Genomic DNA, 15,914 nt, shown 5'->3' with positions numbered 1-15,914 from the left:
GCCATAGATAGCCATAGTGGAAAGCACTTGGCACAGAAATGTCAGACTTTTCTACATGTTTTGAAATGATCATTACTTTCCTAGCTTCAGAAACTCCTTCATGCCAACAGCATGAATTTTACAAAATTAAATGACCCTAAATCCAGCATTTATATGTGGATGATAAAGGGATATGAATATGTATATGTATACATAGACTCTGAATAAGTAAAAATAGTAGTAATGGCAACTTATTGCACTAGTATCTAAACATCCTACTTAGAAGTGGTTCATCTTTGGGCTGAAGTGTACAAAAAGAGAAACCTTTGATTTCTGTATACATTGTGATCATATGGTTTATTTATAATTAACTATAATATGAAAAAAAGGAGGGAAGCACAGAAGTAGCCACAACAAGATGTCTTATATAAGTATTTGAAGCCATCAGCTTCAGAAAGAAGAATCAGAGCACCACCACCAAAGTATAAAGTTGTATTTGCATTGGTTGTAGGAATGCAAAAAGCAGCTTATTTGTGGTTTTTTTGAACAGGGAGAACTGGAGTTCTCAGAGCCAATTCTCTCTCAGCCAGTATGGCTTAATGCAGGCCAGACTGAACTGCAGTTCACATCTCTCCATGGAAGATGGAGAGTTCTCCACTGATGTTTGCAAAACTTTAATTTGGAGACAGTGCCTGTACTTGCTTTGCATCATTGCCTGACTGCTCGTGCTTCATCAGACACTGCGTTCACTTTTGATTAGAAAGTAGTTGCAGCGCAGTTGCAAGTGAGAACATTTACATCACTCCCAGGGGCCCAACCAGAGGGAAAATTGTACCAAAAATAAGTGTGACCTTCTCGAATCAGCACTTTTCTGAAATTCCACTGAGCCAGTATGGCTTGTTCCACCATCGTAAGAACTGCAAAAGTAACAATATGCTTGAATAATTATCTCTGAGTGAAAAGCTGCCTTTAGGTGCAACTTGAGTCCTCTTCCTCAGTGTTAATTTATTGGCACAGGCATTGATAAATATGTGTCATCTACTCAAATCATTAACAGATCAAAGTGGACATTTTGCATGTACTTTGTGTGAATTGGAACAATTATGTTGGCACTAGAGCAACAGAGAATTATGTTTTTTTCTCTCTTCTCTCTCTTTTCTTGCCCAGAAAAATCCCCGTAAGAATGACAGAGAATTTCATGTGCTTAAAAACCTACAAAGTTATGTCAGTTCATTTGCCAGGTAAAAGAAAACAGATCTGGCCCAATAGCGTGCACATGAAATCACAAAGTAAGTGTGCTGGGCACTGTTCATTTTCCTGGAAGCTGTCTCCCATACATATTTACATAGAGCAGTACACATGTCTGAATGAGAAGCAGGGAGTGATGATGCAGACTCACCCATGGGGAAAGTTTTTCAAGCTCTAAAGGGGAGTGACAGAGTTATGTCTGCAGTACTGTGATGCTTTCCTCACAGCATACACATTGTTATATAGTGGATTATGTGCTGATAGGGAGTAACAGAAAGCAACTATTCTTATGCTCCAGTCTCATTGTGGGCCAAGCAGTTTGAATTGTCAGCCTGCAGACTAATAATGTACATGAATACAGTTTAAGTGGAAGATATTGGATTGCTTGATAAGTTCTTCCCATTAAACAGTTGTTCCTCATGTGCATTTCAGAAAAGATTTCTGCATTGGATTGTAGGAATTTCAAGGAGAAAAGAATTTCAATCTATTTATGTATTAAGGTAGTTTGTTTTGTCACTTTGCAGTGTGCTTATAGGGGCAAAATGTTTTGAGCAGCAAAGTGACATTTTGAAACATTACATAGAGTTAAAGGAATAAGCCCCTTTAATGTGTATATCTTACTTTTAATTAACACTTCTAGAGGGGAACTGTGTTTCCAAGCGTGCTATTTACTTCTGTTGCTTATTTCTACTTTGGGCATTCCTAAGGGCCCCAAATGACAACAAACAGAAAGAAACAGTTCCTACCCCAGAGAGCTAGCAGTCAAGAGAAAATGTAAGAGGTGACTAAAGAGATAAATGGAGGAATCAGGTAGAGAAAGGTGTTTCCAGGCAGACATAGCTGTGTCAGTAATCATACACAGCTATTGGCCTAACCAGTGGTAGATTGAAATAGTTCTCTTGGGGCTTATATGTACTATCTTCTAGTATGCATTTTCCTATAAGGTATAATAGATAGACAGTGTCTGCATTGTGTCACATTTATTCTTGCTATTTTTATCCTTTGCCATCCGTCTGACACTTTGTTCAGTTAAGATGTCAGTCATTGCCTTACATTTTTTTTCCCAGTCTCAGTCTAACTCTGTCTTTCAGTTACTTTGTTAATAGAAATAAGAGAATGAGCCAGATTTCCAATTTGTGTGTTGAAATAATAATAGGCTAACACAGGGTATAATAAATCATTAGTCCTTATGGACTCTACCACCCTGCAACAGAGCCCCTGTTCCAATCTATTTATAGGAACTGAAATTTTATTTGAAAGCAAATATGTGATGAGGCAAATTAATTATTTTGACATTTTTCAATTGGTTAAAAAATGAGGAGTCAGCCATATCTGTGAAATTACAAATGACAATCCAACACTCAAGACTTGTTAATGGTTTTTTTGGCATCAGGAAAGGAGACGTAGGTATCTAATATTAAATAGTGTTGCAGAAGGGCAAGTTAGCACTTTGTTTGCCAAATTAAGTTTCAAAGACTATGTAGGTTATGAAGTTTGACTTTCTGCCCATAAATCTTGAATGACTGACAGACTACTGTAAAATAGCTTTGTTCAAAAGGAATCTTTGGCAGGCAGCATCAAAGGTTTGAAACTGTTGAAGGGATGAAAAGAAAACCCCACTTTTGCACTGATTTCCCCTGTGGATCAGTGTCTCTGTGAAATTTGCCTTGGAATTATGAACTATTTACTATATTATGTGCTGTTTTCTTTCACTGTATCCAAAGGCCCTGGTGGTTCCTTTTATCTTCAAGATTTAGGGATACTTTTGTACATGAAATGTGAATGAATGAATGCATCAGTGGAACACAGGGGAAAAAATGCTGGGTTTGGATGGTTATTTTCTCCCTTATTTTATCACAAATTGGGGTATTGGTTTTGCAGCACCTAAATTTATGGGTACCTATTTTTATAGTAAAACCCAATGACATGTCCTGCATGCTCCATCAAGTTCTCTCAGTGTTTCTTCACTTGATTCACAACTCTGCAGGGTATGAATGAGTCCCATAGTATAACCCCTAATCTCCTTTTAACCAGAATAATGTAGTGTGGGGTTTTTTATTTATGGTGTGTGTCATCATGTCATCATCTAATTTTGTAAACCAAAGGGGGAATTAAAATATTTCTTGGAAAACTCTTGTCAGCTGTTGATCAGTGCAGGGGATGAAGTGTCTTTATTGCATATAAGCAGCAGAGGTAGCAGATTCTTTGCAACACATAGGTATTTAAGTCTATCCTTGAGTAGGATGTGGCACTCCTGGGGCATGGGCTAAAGAACTGACCTAGTAGGGCTGTTTCCTCTTAGAAACACAACATGCATCCTCAAGTGCAGTGAGAGGCTTGAGGAGAGGAAAAGCTCCCTCTACTTTTCATTGACTCTTTAAAACTGATTCAACAGAAGGTGCTTAAATTCTTGTTTGTCTTCCACAGGGTGAAGTGAAGAAGTGAAGCCTCACAGCTGAACTACTATGAGGTCAGAAGCCTTGCTGCTATATTTCATACTGCTACACTTTGCTGGGGCTGGTTTCCCAGAAGATTCTGAGCCTATCAGTATTTCGCATGGCAACTGTAAGTATAAGGAGAGAGAGAACTTCATTTAATACTGATCAGGGGACTTCAACATTATTTTATCACAGTTGCAGTGAATAAAGCTGTTTTTCTTGATTTCTGCCAGATCAGCCAATTTAAATTCTCAGATACTAATATAGGAACATGATCTTTCACGTGGTCTTATTGTTTGTTGATCTAATACAAATAATTGAACTTACTTCATTAAGTTCTGCTTGAGCATTAGGCATTTTTTTGTAAGCTAGAAATGTAGCTAAAAACCAAATCAAGACAAAGTATCTCCTTCACAGGATTTCCCTCCTTTCTTACCAGCAGAGATTCGCAAACTCTCCAAAACACAGGGTAACACCAACAGCTGCAAGTCATATTGAGAGAGATTTGTTGGCTAAACAGGTGGAGAACTTTCTGTGCATTTCACAGAATTTCACATTGCACATCAGGCTTAGCTTAGCTGATTCCCAAGGTTTCATATGTTTTAAAGAAAGTCTTTAGGATCTGGGCCTCTAAAAGTATCCTGGGGAGTAGCAACTCAACCAAGAGCAGGCTTGTGTTTAGGCCTAAGTTTGGTCAGGAATTTGACTTTAAAGTGAATCTTGATTGTTCTTGTTTACTGTGCTCAGGGGTGGCCTTTGCACCCATAAACTTGTGTGACACCAACTGAAAGACAAGACTCCAGGGCACACCTGATGTTCTGCAAATGCTAAAAGACATCTAGGATAGAGGAACAGGGAAGAACTGCTTTCAAGCAAGCCCCACTGAAACCCCTAGTGTCTAGACTGACCACGGGGTCTTCAGCACCAACATTTTCTCACTCCAGAAGGGTGGTGCTGATCGTTCGTGCTAACATACAAATAGCCGGCCTTGATCCTTTTGGAGAAATGGAACGTAGGATAACTTTGTTCTCTGCAGCATGGCATGCTGAGGTGCACATGAACACATGGGCCCCCTGCTCGTGCTAGATCCCCGAGTTACAGAGGAAACATTACTGGATAGAAAACAGCCTGACAGTTAATCTTGGCATTTTGCATGTAGGACGTGCTCAGAAGAATTAAGCTTCTGAACATAAATCCTGCCTGGTGTTTTACTTTGTTTCTTCAAGAGTTCTCAGCATCTGGTTTGCAGAGAAGTTCCTGTTTCTGTCCAGTTTAATTACAGGCTTTCTGACACATGGCACTTCCAGGTATTTAGCTGAAGCAATGCTGTGAATCAATATTTTGACCAAGCTTAACAGGTGGAATACTTTTAGAAGACAATAGCGGAGAACACTAAAGCAGTGGGTGAGTTTCTGAAGAAATAGACTTCCTCAAACGTATGCAGGTTTTTGGGAGAACATGTTTATGGGAAAAAGGCTCAGGCATAGCTAGGTGGTGGTCAGCTCTGTATAACACACGCAGCAGTTCTGCACTGATGATAATGCTTGTCAAGACTATCCTCCTTTCTTTTGTCATTTCATTTACTTAATTAGCTCCCTGGCTTGTGCATGTAGATGTCATGATGATGTATACATATAAGTCTAACTGTAAAGTGGCCACTGTTGTTATAGGTTGTACACACCGATCATCTGGGGAGTAATGGCACACTCTGTGTATGACGAATACTCATGAAAAAATATCATGGGAATAGTCCATAAATGCTCTTGTTGACTGATAGAGTGAGGGGGAAAGCTGACTTGTTGATAGCATAAGCTCAATACAGGCCTTCCAGTCAGTATTCAAGTATTCAAGTTCTCTACTTGCCAGAAGAACTAGTGTATCAGACTGGTTGCCAAAATAATAAGCGATGACTTTCCTTTCATAAAACTCAAGTGGTGAATTCTCACTGTTTCTCAGAAATCCCTGCAGCTGTTGTATGATGGCAGTCCAGTCCTGTAGAAAACCCAGGGAACTGGCAGTCTGAACCAAGGAGAGCCAAGTCTTTTGCTTTAGCCACTACCAGTCCAGTCATTGTGGTGATTGATGGGCCACTGTGGAACAGCTTTGTCCTGCTAGACACACTTTGGCAGCCAGGAGCAAGCATTTGAGCTCTGCAAGCAGTGAAAGAAAAACTGTGAGAGAGTGCATTACCTGTGTGCCAAGAGCTCCAGAACAGCTTTATGCTTAAACAAAATTCACAGTTTTTGTCTTCTACAAAGGTGATGACTTTTTCCCTTGAAGCTACAGAGGCTGTAACCTTGAAGAACTCTCCAGCTCCCTATGTTCTTGCCTTCCAACCCCAGGCTGTGTTTCCAGAACAGAACAGAAGCCGCGGATTTCTCCTATAGCGGGGCCCCATAACCCATGTTAGCACATTTCAGTTTGTTATCCTCTTTTGACCCTGTTGACATTTTTTCCTTCCTACAGATACAAGACAGTATCCAGTGTTTGTGGGTCACAAACCAGGGCGGAACACCACACAGAGGCACCGGCTGGACATCCAGCTTGTCATGGTCATGAACAGGACCCTCTACGTTGCTGCTAGGTCAGTAGTCTCCTGCTTTGATGCCTCACCCTTACTGTTTTAAAGAGGAGGAAGGAGAAGACGAGGAATGTTCTGAGTTCTTCTCTGATGGACATGTTATTTTTAGGATTTTATTACACTCAGAGAGAACTTTGCAAGTAATTAGTAAGACAGATTGGAAACCTTGTTAGTTGGTCAGCTAAAGTTCAGTTTTGTGACGAGCTACACCTGTGTTTCAAGACTACAGACTTCTGCCTCCCCTTAAGTCCTGCAGCAGGGAAGATACCAGAGAAATTTCTTACTCCCATGGAGGAGCAAGTCTGTCCTCATCCTTTTATTTTGCTTGTGCTCACCAATAATGATAATGTTAGAGAATGATTTTGCTGGTGCACAAATGCACTTTCTGATAAGTCTTATTAAATGTAATTTTGCTGGTTTAGGCATGATTTTTTGCCTTAAGACAAAAAAAAAGAGGCAAACATGCTTGTGCAAGGTTAACTGAATTTAGTGTCTGGATTTTTTTTTGAGAGCTATGCTGTGCAGACACAAGCACATGTCTTATTATAAAAATTGCACATAGAACCACTCATTCAGTTTGCATAGCTCAGCTTGGCACTATCAGCCTCAGTGGAGCTACACCCATTATACAGCTGCCAACCTGGCACAGATCAGATATTAACACTTCATTTCCCTGCCTGTTGTTAGCAAAGGGGATTTTAGAGTGGGAATTACACAAGGGATGCAGAATGAGTGCAAGATGGGTCCAGAGTAGCAAGGGTGGTTAGTCTTCTGCATGTGCCTCAGAGAGCAAGGCGGTTGCTGCAGATGGGAGAAGCGATGGGTGGGATGGCCAGGAGGTGAGAGGGAACAGCTGCTGAACAGGCAGCCTCTCACCACCAGCCCTGTCCTCAAAGCCCTTGGCAGCCTCCAGGAGCTGCCTGGCTTTCTTCTCAAGCAGCCACTCCCCATCTTCTGGGTGGTCGGATGCATCTAGGGGGGGGAGATCTGCCTGTGGATCTCCACCCAGCACCAAGTAATTAGTTGTGTTACACCAGTATGGTCACTGAGTGACATTTTCAGTCATATCCCTGGCTGCTAGAAGAATACACTTCTAACTGTTGCCCTACTCAGCCATTGCAGCTGCACGGCCTAACTGCAGTTTCTTCAGGCTTCTTGCATATGCCACTTTGCACAGGGTCTGGGTGGCAGAGCTCAGGGTTCTCACTCACGCCAAACATTCCATCAAGTCCAGGCACAGAGCAAGTATTCTTCCACAGGAGCTGTGGTGGTGTTGGTTATAGGGCAGCCTAGGAGAGGGCAGCCCTGCACCAAGTGGCAAAGCCTTGTGCTTTACCTGAACTCAGAGATAGTATTTTTGCTGCATTTAGTGTCATTATTGAGTGTGACAGGGAAGAGGGCTAAAGAGATTTGAAAGGTGGTGGCAGGATTTCCTTCTTTTCATGGCTGAGCTCCCTTTGCTCTCCTTATTTGTTTCCCTTTAAATTAGAAAATCATTTGCAGTGAGATGGTGGTAAATCTGCTTTGTGGATTTTACTTTGCTGTTTTCATAGTTTATTCCCAGACTGAGATTGACACAATTAGAGTGTTGCAGTGCCCAAGCAACTGGCATTACAATGGGAAAAACCAGATAAACAGTTTTGGGATATGAAACCACTGCATGCACAAATTATATAAAGAATGCTAATATTTGGTGGACAGCATGTGTACTAGTATATGAATATGCATTTTTTGTATTTGTATAAAATAACTTGCTACAATGAGGTTCTTATATACTACTAGGGTCTTGTGACCTACAAAAAAGAATAAAGACCTTGTCTGTTTTGTGCTTATACAAGCATGTAAAAAATCGTCTTACAGTTCTTTTCCTTTGGTAACTCAAAAACCCTTTGACGTATTCTTTTTCCCATCTGTGTGTAACTGAATAACGTCCCTCTTGAGCTGAGAAGTATATGCAATACAAGTTAAAATTCGAAGGTCATTTTTATCTTTAAGTAATAAACTTCAGAAAATTAGTCATCCTTCAGTATCTAGTGTGATTCAAAGTTTGTCATTCAATACCGCATCTCCTTCAGAGGCAGTAGTAAATTAGAGACTGAAAGCAAATCTGTACACAGTCAAAGGTATTTCTCAAAGAGTTTTGTAACAAGATTCATTGAAAACTGTAGCTAACATAAATCTCTTGGCTGTTATATCAGATGTTGCTTTCATGGTTTTTTTAGACATTGAAATATAGCAATGCTAAGTTTATATTTGTACTCAATTATCTGAAAAGCAATCAAAACAAATGATTAAATATTGAGAGTATTTATTTTAGGACTGTTGTGTTTAGGTTGGGGTTTTTTGTTTGCTTGTTTTAGAAAATCCAATGTTGATTTTTGCAGACAGTTTCTGTGCACCAGGGAGGCTAACTCAGATTTGAGAATTGCTAACATTTTATTAATGAGCAACTGATATAGAGCAAAATTTCTGTCAGTTGCTTATTTTGTTGTATGGGATACGTGACTCCAGTATTAGCTATTACAAAGTAAAATTTTGTGTCATTTCAGAAAGGCTTTATTTCATGTTATCGGGCAGAGATACCCAACCAATATAAATCAGAATAACTCAGCCAAAGCCCAGGAAGCCTTACTATTTGAATATCTGGCTTGCAGTCTGAAAACGACCAGCTCTGTTTTCTCTTTTTTCTCGTGGGAAGGGTACTCCCTCACCATCTCACTTGCACTCGCTCACTCCCATGCCCACACCCCCTTTTCTAAGTTTACTGTGTCTCCTCCTCCCATTGTCTCATGCAGTGCCAGCTTTTGTTCATGTTATCTGCCACCCCTCATGAGTATATACAAAACAGATCTCGGAGCACTGGGATGGGATGGCTCCCTCCTCATTTGCAGTTACATGTTTCCAGACGATGCACTGAGTGGCCAAGGGTCAAGCACAGCCGGTGGCATTATTTAAATTCCCTTCCTCGACAAGATTATGCCATGGCAACAAAACTCAGTTCTGCTCACTGGAGGTGGGAAAAACGGAAGCTCTAGGATTAAGTAAATTTGTGTTAGAATAACTTAATTAGCAGTAAGCTGTACACATACCACAGCTAGTAGATAGAAGGAGTTGGGCGGCAGTGGGAAAAGGAGGGCAAGAACAATCCCACATTGTCTGTGGTTAGCTGGCCCTCCTCAGAATTTGACAGCTCTTTCACTCTCTCCTGACACTGTCAGCAACTGTGTTTCACATTCGGCATGAGAAAATTATATGTAATTTTCCTGATGCTAACCCTCTTTCAATCCCATAACGTAGCATCCGAGTTTTCTTTGAACTGTTTCTTGAACCAGAAATAAGTCCTCTGAAAGCTGTTTTATTGAGAGTGGAACTAAATAACTCTACTCTTTTTGAGTACCATCACTGTATTTTACAATTGTCTTGTGGAAAACGAAAAGATTATAACTACTGGAAAGCAAGACCAATGATTAAAATCAAGAGCTGTGCTGGAAGAAGGTTTTTAGAGGTCCACCAGCACCTCATTTACAATTCAAGAGATTTTTTTTTTCACCACTGTTTATATAGCACGAGTGACAGCAACAGAGAGCAATGTACATAAAGAGAGAACTGTGCCATAATCTGTGAAGCAGATATCATGCTAATAGGTAATTTTAGTCCAACACTGACCACTGCTCTGTCACTGAAGTCAGGTAAATAATAAACTGAAGCATTAAACCAATATTGGAAGAAAATGATAGCTCTAGTTTTACAGTCTGGAGGAGAAGAAAACCCACAACTCTTCAATTTTGGCATCTTACAAAGCAAACAGCCTCAAGGTCCATAGCAGACAAATTTTTAAACACCAGTTCTCCACACCAGTGCTGCCTCTTTCTCCACCTGAGAGAAGTTTTGCTTATTTCTCTTACAGCAGTATTTTGTATTTGCTTTGTTTAAGAGAATAGTACTGTTTCCCCAAAACCCAATAAAACAAAGCTAACCTTGAGAGCAGGGATTTCTAAAATGGAAACAGCCTGTATCCTGCTTTCAGCAGACCCCTCAAATGCTGCAGATCGTGCTTCAATTGCGCAGCTTTCTGCATTTTGAAAAAAGCCAATGTTATTTCAAGGAAAAATGAGATGGTTTGTCCCAGTTTGATGTGCTGGTTACTACAGCATTGTGGGTTGGTGGGTTTTTTCAAATTTTGGTTTCCATACAGAGCTGTCTTTGTTCTCAGCTTACACGGAGGAGAATGCTTAAAAATATCTCTTTACCTGAGTACCTGAGTCTATTTCCTGTTTCCAAGAAGAGATTGGTGGTTAATTTTAGAGAGGGAGAGGTTCTCAGTAAATGTGAGGAAAAAAAAAAAGAACTTTTTTTCAGAAAAGTATTTTACAGTTTAGTTTGGCCAGCAGTGTGTGAAGATAAGAATGATTTCTGGGAATGGTTTTGTGGCTGTCAGCCTTTTGTCTACTATATTGTCAATCAAATTATAACAGCTGAGGTTAGACACATAATTAAAAGGGAAAAAAAAAAAAAGAGGAAAAGAAAGAAAGAAGCATTAACCTCTTTTTAACCCTGAATGGCTAAATGTGATGCAGTGACTGCTAGCACAGGAATCTGGCAAAGGCTGCCCAAGAGCTATTGCAGCTGATTTCAGGATACAGAAAACATCTGCATGCTAGATTATGGCATCTGCTGTAGGACCGATAGAAGAGAAATCATGTGAGACTCATCTACTTTCCCAAATCTCATTTGTTCAAATAATTGCTTTTGGGAAAGAATCTTACTTTGAAGTTTGGTATAATTTTTCTTTTTTTTTTCCTTAATGCAAAGGCAAACAGTTTATATGCAAAAGTGCTTTTCTGGGAGAAGGAGGCTGTGCTGCCAGTAGTGCTTCCTCGTAAGACCTGTGATTTTTTTAAAAGTGTATTATGGATTATCTTGTAATAGATAGCTCTCTTACAGAAAATGAACTGTCTGACTGCTACATTTGACTTTGTATTTGTTTGCCTTTGTTTACAGGGACCATATTTATACTGTTGATATGGACACATCACATACAGAAGAAATTTATTTTAGCAAAGTAAGTAGCTTTTATCATCATCCAGAAACCAAGGACACTAGACAAGTTTCAAATAAATAGGAAGATGACATTGTTTCAAAGAACTTGCCAGTGCTGCTGTAAAAACTGTAATAAGCAAGTAAGATGCCATTGCTAATCATATCTGGGGAAAGCTAGAAGAGCAATCATGTCCTCTGCGAATTTCTGATAAGTGATTTAGCTGGGCTGTTAAGCAATCTGTGCTGAAATACAGTGAGGTCCCTGATGGAACATCTGTCAAACATCTATTAATTTGTATGCAGCAGCTTTCTATAACATTTATACTATCCCAATTAAGTATACTGAAACTTTCATCATAAAAAGCAAGTTATGTATTTTCGTGCACACAAATTTTTTTGACTCATGGAAATACTGACTAAATAAAATCTTATTGTAACATCAATAGATGCATTCATGTTATCTCCGTGGGAAGTTACATTCAAACTAAGAAGAGCTTTCTCTGCATTACCATATTGTATATTAACGTGAACATACTGAAAATAATCTCCCTTCGGCTCCTTTGCATTGCAGTCATATTGTGTAATGTGTACCAAACACAGCCTTGGTCCAGCAGAAGCTCATACAAATTTGGGCACTGGATGAATTCCACTGTAGAAAGAGGACAGTGCTTCATTATAACTATGAATGATACTGAAGATTAACTGATGCCCAATTACTCATCAAAGAGTGAGGGCACAGGCTTTTAGTTGAAATAAACATTTATGTTTATGGTTACTCTTTCATCTTGGAGCCCTTCATGAATACACAGTGCGTCAGTTTACTTATCAGAAACACTGTTAGAACTGCTGTGGCAATAGTGTCTAAGGTGATAGTGTCTTAGGCCATATGATTTTAACCAAAGTTTTATTATAATTAATGAACCTTCCACGTTTGGCCATTCCTGAAACTCATCGCAAAAAAATCCAGGGTGGAATTTACCTGCAAATATTCTGGAGAGAGAGTGTTAGCAGATAAAGTCAGCAGTGTCTTGGTAGAGCTTTCTGAGCCTGCCAGCTGAACTGAACTGATAAGAATTACCTGAATTTGATTTCTTTGCTGATCTAAAATGTTGTCTTCCATAATACATATTTCATTTAGAATCCATTAAAGCTTCATAGTCCATAAATGTTTATTCTGATTTGCAGAGCAATATAAGTTTAAAAGAACAGAGCATCTAGTGCTTTTAAGAAAAGTACACGTTTCTCATAGTTTGCCTGTTGTTAAGTTTTGTTGATTTAGGCTTAAAAAAAGAGGGATAGGATTCCAATCTAATGAATAGATGGCAAAACAAAATTAAGTGATGCTCCACATCACTGATCTTTCATTGTTGTGGTGAATTAATCATGGAGAAAGAGTGTAGAAAACTTTCTATAAATATATGTTCAACAGCTAGTCCCTCCTAAGGGACTTTTACTTCTGAAATCAAATGGAAAATGCCTCTGAGTTCTAATTGATTTCTTTCTTGATCCTTGCAGAAATTGACATGGAAATCTAGACAAGCTGATGTAGACACATGCAGAATGAAGGGAAAACATAAGGTAGGCAATTTTCATTTTGTCTGCATCTGCTACTTTAGTTTAGATGCTTCACTATTATCTCAGGCTGCTGTCTGTGATGTGGAATGGATCATGCCATTCACTTCTTGCCAGTAATTGCTTTTTCCATCAACTTACTGAAGGCTTTAATTTGCAAAAATAATTCACTTCGAATGTGATAAAATATTACGACAGAAGCGACAGTAATATCCTGAAATGCTTAAAGCATTGAGAGTTTTGGACTCAATGCTTAGTGTACTGATTTTGCTTACCATTGTTTTAACGCTGCTGTCCATCTCCCTGCAGGAATTTACTGAGACGTTTGTGTAAAGCATCAGAAAGCATGAATGTATGGTTGTAGAAGGACTGTTTCTCACACCAATTTCACCTTGCTGCAACCTGTGACTAACACAAGTAGTAACATAATTAAACACAGACTCTTTGATTCTGCACATCTAGTTCCCCTTATAGTTACAGATGGTTTATGCCAGTACATTGTAGTGGTGATGCTACTGTCTGACAGCAACATAGATGAGAAGATCATATTCAGTCTTGAGTAAAGCAACATCTTTCAAAAAAAATTCACCTATGTGAACAATAGGAAAATATGAGCTGTAATGTGAATGTCACATCTTCAGTTCTTTGTAATTTTTAAATCACTAGAATATAAATCAGTTGCAACTTGCTCATTGTCAGTTAAACACAGACAAAATAAAGGTCAGAAAATCTCAGTGGCTACGAGCCAATTTCATTTTAAACCTGACAATGAAATATCATGGTATAAAAATACAAACAGATACCCAAGATACAGTAGTTGAAATAGTTTTTATTATTTTTCTTCAGGATGAATGTCATAACTTTATTAAGGTTCTTCTAAAAAGAAGTGAGGATACACTGTTTATCTGTGGAACAAATGCATTTAACCCTTCTTGCAGGAACTACAAGGTATGTGATCTGTTTGTGGAATTTCATTTATGCCTTGTCTTTTGGTTGGATTTATTGTGACTCTGCTGGCAGCAGCATGAGGTTGTCATTCAGCTATGCACCATTCAACTCTGAAGCATTTTTCCTGACTTATTTCAGTGCTATCGAGTTCAGTGTTGATTGGATTTCTGAGAATTTCTCAGATTGATTACCTACTTCTTTACAACTCCTGCCCATCAAGAGCATTGCCACTTTGCACTGCCCTCAGTAAGTGCAAGAGTCCTTCAGATCTCTGCTTGGGGATGTAGTCACTCCTCAGTAAGATCCTCAGCTTGTCACTGATCAAGTCATAGACTAGTGCTGGGGGTTACTTCTGGAGTAGCATGTTTTGAATTCTCTGTTATACTGTTCTCAATGCCAAAATGAGTTCTCTCATTGCTTGAGGACAGCAAAACTTGAGTTTAGTGTTGGGGACCCAGCAGATAGGGAAGCTGTGGAGACCCTGTGGCATTGTGTGCTGTGGAAGTGATTGAACAGTAAATCTCCATAGGGAACAATACAGCAGGACAGTGATGTATTCCGCACTAGCTGGGGATGTGCAAAGCCAAAACATTTTCTAGAGCAGTGAAGAAAAGTACGCTGGTCCATGCATACTTGACATTAATACCCTGAACCCAAATTTATTGCTTTGGTATAGTGTGTCCCTGTTACTTGCATTTCAACAGGACCCATTTATTGAAATATTTCCTATTTTCTCAGGCTTTCGTCAGTATATTCTGATATAACTCCCAACAGTGGATGGTTCTGGAGTAGCTGAATGATTTTACTTAGGTGCTTGGTAGCCAGACCCTGCTTTTCCAGGCGCTGTTAAGTCCCACAGGTCATTTCTCATTCTTCTTCTGGAAAAAGAAAATTCAGCTTTGTTAATACTGCTTCTGACAAAGTCATAGCACAATTCTCGTTTACTTTTTGGGTTCAGAGTTATTGTAAAAAAACAAAATAAAGATGTTAACACCCAGGAAAACTGCTTTCTTAGTGGTGTTCGCTGTGACTGCTACTCTTCCTCAATTTTTGTGCAGTGCTGCTTTACCTTGTCTATCTACTGTGATGACTGCAGTCTAGGAAACACAGGAGAGAAGTTCAGGATAATGTTTTCTTTCAGTCTGTGGAGGAGTAAAAATACAAGCCTTTGTCATGGTAACTGTGAGGTACAGGTAGCCGCTCTGTTAACTGCTGTTTCTTTTTTTCCTTCTTTCCTTGCCCACTCCTAGTGCAAATTGTAATTTTTTAACTCTCAATGTCATTAATGAGGCTAACAAATCTCAACCAGTCCCCTTGAGAGAAAGCTGTCTTTTGAATACAGCTACAGATTTTTTTGCCATCCTGATGTGAGGGATATAAATGGCCCTCCTTACCCTTACTCCAGGTGTTTCATTCCCCATGATGCGCAGCCTCTGCAGATTGCCTCACCTGCTGCTGAGCCACAGGACTGGGTAGTGATCCCTCTGACAGTCTGCAGAAGGTCCCTTGAACACCTGCCCTGGCTTCCTGCATGTATTCCTGCATTATACAGAGAGAGAACTAGACATGTGCTAAACAGAAGTCAGGGCTGTCCCTCAGCCATGCCAGTGGATGTGGGGATGAGCCTAGCATGTGGAGCTTGGTGCAGGAAAAGTTGCTCAGGACTGTAACTCCTTTCCTCTCACTATCACATGAAATGCTTTTCAGCTGTTGAGTAAACAGAAAATGAATGATGAAAAATCATCCAGTGGAGGATGTGGAAGCTGTAACATACAAACTAGAAGTCGATTGAAGCAGTTGATGGTGCCATGTGCGTTACTTTTCATGCTCTGTGAATCTGTACTGTATGTGATTTACACAGTATGAGCTGCTCAAATTACCTCAATGTGCTAGAAAGGTCCTTATTCCAAAAATACAGTAGTATAAGAATCTTAAGGAGGTAAGAGGTGTACATTTACTCCTTAGCTCATTAAACCTTCTTGAACTTAGCATAAAGTCAATCTGTATATTTGTGTCGTTGTCAGGGCCCGGGGTGAATTTATTTCCCAAGAGTTACTTATAAGCCTCAGATTTTACAATTCCTGCACAGATTATTTCTTGCCTGATGG

General features: G+C 39.5%; 1 protein-coding gene across 6 annotated transcripts in view; it reads left to right on the top strand.

Moving 5' to 3' along the window:
- Window positions 1–15,914, top strand: part of SEMA6A (semaphorin 6A) — a 134,807-nt gene that overhangs the window by 63,732 nt on the left and 55,161 nt on the right. For 5 of the 6 annotated variants that reach the window (XM_027652479.1, XM_027652477.1, XM_027652478.1 and 2 more), the window contains 5 exons: window positions 3,655–3,792; window positions 6,132–6,249; window positions 11,248–11,308; window positions 12,802–12,864; window positions 13,705–13,806. In XM_027652479.1, coding sequence (XP_027508280.1) covers window positions 3,693–3,792; window positions 6,132–6,249; window positions 11,248–11,308; window positions 12,802–12,864; window positions 13,705–13,806 — 444 coding nt within the window. In that variant the 5' untranslated portion in view covers window positions 3,655–3,692. Of the gene's footprint in view, window positions 1–3,654; window positions 3,793–6,131; window positions 6,250–11,247; window positions 11,313–12,801; window positions 12,865–13,704; window positions 13,807–15,914 lie in introns of those variants that run through there. The other variant, XM_027652480.1, reaches the window with a different exon arrangement.

The sequence above is a fragment of the Corapipo altera genome, unplaced genomic scaffold, assembly GCF_003945725.1.
Source record: "Corapipo altera isolate COAL_440 unplaced genomic scaffold, ASM394572v1 61286, whole genome shotgun sequence".
Lineage (NCBI taxonomy): Eukaryota > Metazoa > Chordata > Aves > Passeriformes > Pipridae > Corapipo > Corapipo altera.
The sequence above is the reverse complement of the archived record's forward strand: the minus strand, read 5'-3'. Positions and strand labels throughout refer to the sequence as shown.